Source organism: Ochotona curzoniae, unplaced genomic scaffold, assembly GCF_017591425.1.
Source record: "Ochotona curzoniae isolate NIBS_2020 unplaced genomic scaffold, NIBS_Ocur_1.0 contig_2321, whole genome shotgun sequence".
Classification (NCBI taxonomy): Eukaryota; Metazoa; Chordata; class Mammalia; order Lagomorpha; family Ochotonidae; genus Ochotona; species Ochotona curzoniae.
The window spans coordinates 22,233,314-22,238,475 of NW_024465421.1; the positions used below are offsets into that span (position 1 = coordinate 22,233,314).

The 5,162-nt window shown below is 63.0% G+C and overlaps 1 protein-coding gene across 1 annotated transcript; it reads left to right on the forward strand.

Annotated features, from left to right (window-relative positions):
* UBALD1 (UBA like domain containing 1) lies at positions 1-5,162 on the forward strand. The gene is made up of 4 exons (XM_040973731.1): positions 1-67; positions 293-762; positions 3,528-3,587; positions 4,108-5,162. The coding sequence occupies exons 1-4, from the start codon at positions 1-3 to the stop codon at positions 4,456-4,458; spliced, it is 948 nt and encodes a 315-aa protein (XP_040829665.1). The 3' UTR covers positions 4,459-5,162.

Here is a 5,162-nt window from a genome sequence, read left to right on the forward strand (position 1 = left end):
ATGTGCAACGCTGTAAACAGAGCCCGCGACGCCCCACCCCCTTCTCCGGCCCCGCCCCCGCAACCCAGTGCCCGCCCCCGTCCCCGCCTCATTGGACGGTCAGCTATGTTTACCTTATATGGCCAGGTCCTAACACTTCACTGAGTCTCATTGGCCGGGCAGCAGCCACACTCAGTGACGTCACCGGGGACAGACCGATGCAAATAAATTGAGGCATTCTGGGAGTGGGAGTTCGGCGTCGCTCCAGCAACTGTCTCCGTGGGGTCCTAGCGCCAGATCTCGGGCGGCTGAGATTTCCGAAAAAAAAAAAAAAAATCACAAGCGCTAGCGTGGGAAAAGTGGAAGTCCCGCCGGAGGGGGGACCCCGAGGCTGCTGGTTTTCCTTCCCTGTCCCAGAGGCCGTACTCTTTCCCACGTGCTTCCCGAGCTGGCTGCGTGGGGACAGCCGAGAGCCGGGGAACAGCGACCCTTCCCCGCCCGGGGCGGTGTGGACTACAACTCCCAGCATGCCGTGCCGGCGGCCGCGCGAGGCGAGGCCGGGTGAGTCAGAGCCGCACAGTAAATATTTGTATTAGCCTGAGCCGGCTCGCTAATGGTGGACGCGTGAGGCAGAGGCGGCCGGAGCGGGCAGCGCGGCGGCGCCATCTCGTGAACATGGACGAGCTCAAACATCAGCTCATGATCAACCAGTTCGTGCTGACGGCGGGGTGCGCGGCCGACCAGGCGAAGCAGCTGCTGCAGGCGGCCCACTGGCAGTTCGAGGTGCGCGGCCGGGGCTGCGGGGCGCGGGTGGGGGCACACGTGCGGCGCGGTGCCCACCGGATCGCGGCGGGCTCGTGTAGGACGGGCCGGGGGCTGGGGCCCCGGACACGCCGCCCACTTGGCGGGGGGACCCCGAGTCGCCGACGGCGCTGAGTCGGGGAGCGGGGGACACCCCCGCCCCGCTTTTCTGCGGGTAACGGCTGAGGGCGGAGCGCGGCGGGGCCGGACCGTCGGGCTGCCGCCCGGAAGGAGGACGCCCCGGGCCTCGGCCGAGCTGGCCCAGAGGGCGGAGTCGCCGGGCTGCGATCCGAGTGCCCCAGGGCGGTGCGGGGCCGTGCGCCCCGAGGTGGTGGGGGACCCTGCCCTCCGCGGTAGTGGGGGGTCTGCGTGCCCCGCGGGATGGTGGGGGGCCATGGCTACGCACATGCCCACGGGCGCCGGTGTTTACGTATGTGCGCTTGTGGCCGCCGGGCACCCCGAGGTGGGGTAACCTGGGCACGTTGGCGCGCATCCGCTACGGGAAGCGTGTGTCGTGTCGGTGCCTGCCTGTGTGGACACGCCACGGCCGGGTGCGCTCGCGGTGTATAGTGTGTGTGGAGCGCGTGCACGCGCGCTAGGTTGTGTGTACACACGGCGTGGAGCGCCTTGTGTGGTATGCACAGCTGGAGATGGGGCAGCTCCGGTCTGGCACACCATCCCACCCAGGAGCCGCCTGGTGATCCTCCTCCAAAACCTGACGAGTGACCTCCAGGTGCCGTCCCAGGTGACACCAGTGTGGTGCCAGGACCCAGGGGACTCGGGGCTGAGCTTCCTGGGCAGCGTGGGGACTGTCTGGGAGGCTCTTTTTTCCTGCCCGTAACCCTTTCCACTCCCCCACTCAGGGTTATATCACTGCTTCTGTTTGTGTGTGTGTAGGGGTGTGAGTCCAGCCCTAGGCTTCAGTGGTGAGGCACTGCCCCCTCTCCCAGACAGCCCCACCCAGAAGAACCTCCCTGCTCCCCACGTCTCCCAACAACCCTAATCATCCCTGTTTGTCTCTAAGGTTGGATGTGGCAAAACTTGCAAAACCACATTCATGGCAGTTTGCTTGCTGGGCTCTCTCCCTGCCTGAGGCTGGGCAGGCAGGTGGTTGGTGTGAAGTGGGCCCAGTTGGCAAGCGGGCTTTTAGCCCACAGAGCCTGGCAGCCGCCCCGACATCCAGACTGGTGCCTCAGGCAGCCCTAGTTGGGTTGCGAAAGCAGCTGCCAGGACTGACGTGTCTGTGGGGGGAACTGTCCCCAGGAGGGGCTGGAGCTTCTGGCAGACTGGAGAGCCCCTCTCTCAGCTCCCTGCATCTGGGCTTCACCATTTGTAAAGTGGGGGCCCCCATCCTCAGCCTCTGCCTGAGAGGGAGTGAGGGGCTCTTCCTGCTTAAGCCTTCTCTCCCCACCCCCACCTTCCTTCCTGGCTGGCATCCTGCACCCTGCAGTGTTTCTGGGTGGCTGATTCAGGTGCTAATGGGGGCAGAAGGCTGCAGGGGAGGGGCCCAAGCCTAGGCTGACAGATATTTCTCAATGGAGAAATCACCCTGTGGCCTTCAGCAATCACCTGGAGCTCCTCAATGCAGTTTCTAAAGTGTGTCTGTGCTGAGGAGACCAGCCCTGGTGCCCTAGTCCCAAACAGCCCCTTGGGTACACTCAGGGAGTCTCCAGCAGGAGATTCCAGGAATCATTCATTGGCTTTCAAGAAACCCTGAGGGCCAGCCCTGGGAGCCTGGCTGGTTTCTGGGTGTGTAGGCTGGGGGAGGAGTCAGGAAGTTATGCGGGCTTTGGGCAGTGCTGGTTGTGGAGGCAGGCCTGAGGACTTGGGAAGGCTGCTGGCTGGAACTTGGCCAGGCCCCACCCTAGGACTGCTGCACACACACTAGACCTCCTCCCTCACCAGTACTTGTGCAAGAGCAGCCAGTTCCTTCCCTTCTCCGCCAGCATCTCTTAGAGGCTCCTGGAGGCCCCCCCACCTCGGCTCCCCAGGACCTAGGAACAACTGAACTGGCTCAGGGAAGGCAGCCACCAGCCCTCTCCCCCAACCTCCTGATGGCCACCACTGGTTCCTGCCTATGGGGTTAGCAAGGGTCGGCCCTCCCATTCTGGTGGGACCTGCTGGCCTTGGCACCTTACCAGTGTGGCCTTGAGTGGAGGGAGGCAGGGGGGTGTCATGTGTCCAGCGCATTGCTGCCCATGAGCAGGTGGATATGGGAGCTGGGTTCATGCTGGAGTCATCCTGCTCTGCCACCACAGGAATATACCTTGGGAGGCCTGGGTGAGAGAGACCTTAAACATGACCATCTCTGGTCACTGCTGCAGGAAGGGCACCTGAAAGCCACCTAGTCTGTGAGGTACAGATGGGGAAGCTGAGGCCTGGCAGGGGCAGTGCCAAGGGGCAGTCGAGGTGGAGCTGGGCCAAGAAGCAGGTGTGTCTACCTTCCAGGCCTGCTCCTTCCTCCATCCCCTGTGACTGACAGGAACAAACAGGGTTGGAAAGCAAGAGTGCCTTCCCACTGCCCAGGTGGTGACGGAGCAGGTAGGCTATAAGTCAGAGGCCGAGATCCTGCGGGATGGCTCCAGGGGCCAGGGCGCAGGTGCCAGACATCTGAGGGGTGAGTAGTGACCAGCCACTTGTCCTCGGCTACCATAGCCATGGTTGCAGCAAGCCCCAGAGGAGCTTGGGGACCAGGGCAGCCACAGGCTCACAGGTACTGGAGGGTAAGTGTGACCTTTTTTCTGCAGACAGCCCTCAGCGCCTTTTTCCAGGAGACCAACATCCCCTACAGCCACCACCACCAAATGGTAAGTGCCCCTTGGCACCCCAAGGGCTTTCCTTGTTGGGGGCCTCTAGCTCTGGGCAGGGAGGTGGGAGGCTGGGCTGGTGGCACACACAGCAACCCCTGACCCAGGGAAGCTGCAGGTGGAGTGCACTGGGGTTTGCAGGCATGGACCCCCAGGAGACAAGCCAGCAGCTGTGAGGATGCTGTGAACAGCCTAGATGGGCCTCCGGAGCTTGGGCTCCCAGTTCTAGGGGAAGAGGGTGTGGCCCTGTGAAAGCCTCAGGGCTCCGCCAGTGGGTAAGCACTAGGTAGTGTGGATTTGCCAACCTGCCCCTGGTAAGGCTGGGTTGCATATCTTGGGGTCTTACACTGAGAGCTGCTGAGTAAGGAACTGCCCCAGAGTACTGCCCAGGTGTCATCTGGGAAAGGGGCACATAAGGCTTCCCAGGGATATGGACACGACCCTCCTCAGAGGCAGTGGGAGCCTGGGAAGCCTTCTGGCAAGGAGTATTCACCCCTGCTCTCTCCTTTCTTCCTCACAGATGTGCACTCCCGCCAACACCCCTGCCACACCCCCCAACTTCCCAGATGCCCTCACCATGTTCTCCCGGCTCAAGGCCTCCGAGAGTTTCCACGGTGGCGGCAGCGGCAGCCCAATGGCCACAACAGCCACGTCGCCCCCGCCGCACTTCCCCCATGCCGCCACCAGCAGCTTCGCAACACCCAGCTGGCCAACTGCGGCCTCGCCCCCTGGGGGCCCACAGCACCACCAACCGCAGCCATCCTTGTGGACTCCGGCACCCCCTTCCCCGGCTTCAGACTGGCCACCCCTGGCCTCCCAACAAGCCACCTCAGAACCCAGGGCCCATCCGGCCATGGAGGCAGAGAGATAAGGGAGGCCCCTCCCCCCTCCCGGAGGCCAGGACCCCGTGGGGTGGGGGAGAGGATGTCTCTGCGGGCCCCCCTTCACCCCTCCTCTGTCTGCACCCCGTGCCCCGGAGCCCTGGAGGGAAGAGACTGCACTCTAGCCAGGCAGGGATGTGCCTTGCTCCAACATGCACAGCTGTGCACACGGGAGTTGGCAGGAGCATAGGCACGAGCACCTAGTTCAGAGAGGTTTGGTTACCTGGTAAGCAGAACTTCAGAGGCCACGACTCAGCCCGAGGCCGGGTATGCTGCCGAAGACTTCTCAGTGCTGGTTCCTGGCCTGGCGCCTTCGGGGGGCCAACAGGCCTAGACCCCCATCCTTGGAGATGAGAGCCCTCTCCGCATGTGTGCGTGTAGCTGTGTTTGTGTATTTATGCTACTTTTCAAAAGGCAACCTAGTTTTTGGGGCAGCTGGACTTTGCATGTTAGGTGAGCCCTGAGCCCCTTGCCCGCAGCCCCTCCCCCCAGTGCTCTGTCTCTGACCCCATCCCTTTGCCAGCGAGCATTGCCGTTCCCTGCAGAGAAAAGGATCATAGGAAACTCCAGGACTCTTGTACCCATCCCCCAGCACCTGCCTGCTGGGGCAGCCTGCATGCCTCCCCCAGAGCCCGGGGTTCCTATACCCATTTCCTTCCCACCTTTTAACAAAAGACAAGAAAATTCCAAACCA

Coding starts and splice junctions, on each gene's coding strand:
- UBALD1 (XM_040973731.1), top strand. CDS start 1: ATGTGCAACGCTGTAAACAGAGCCCGCGACGCCCCACCCCCTTCTCCG. Junction 68..292: donor GGCCCCGCCCCCGCAACCCA/GTGCCCGCCCCC, acceptor CGGGCGGCTGAG/ATTTCCGAAAAAAAAAAAAA. Junction 763..3,527: donor CGGCCCACTGGCAGTTCGAG/GTGCGCGGCCGG, acceptor TTTTTTCTGCAG/ACAGCCCTCAGCGCCTTTTT.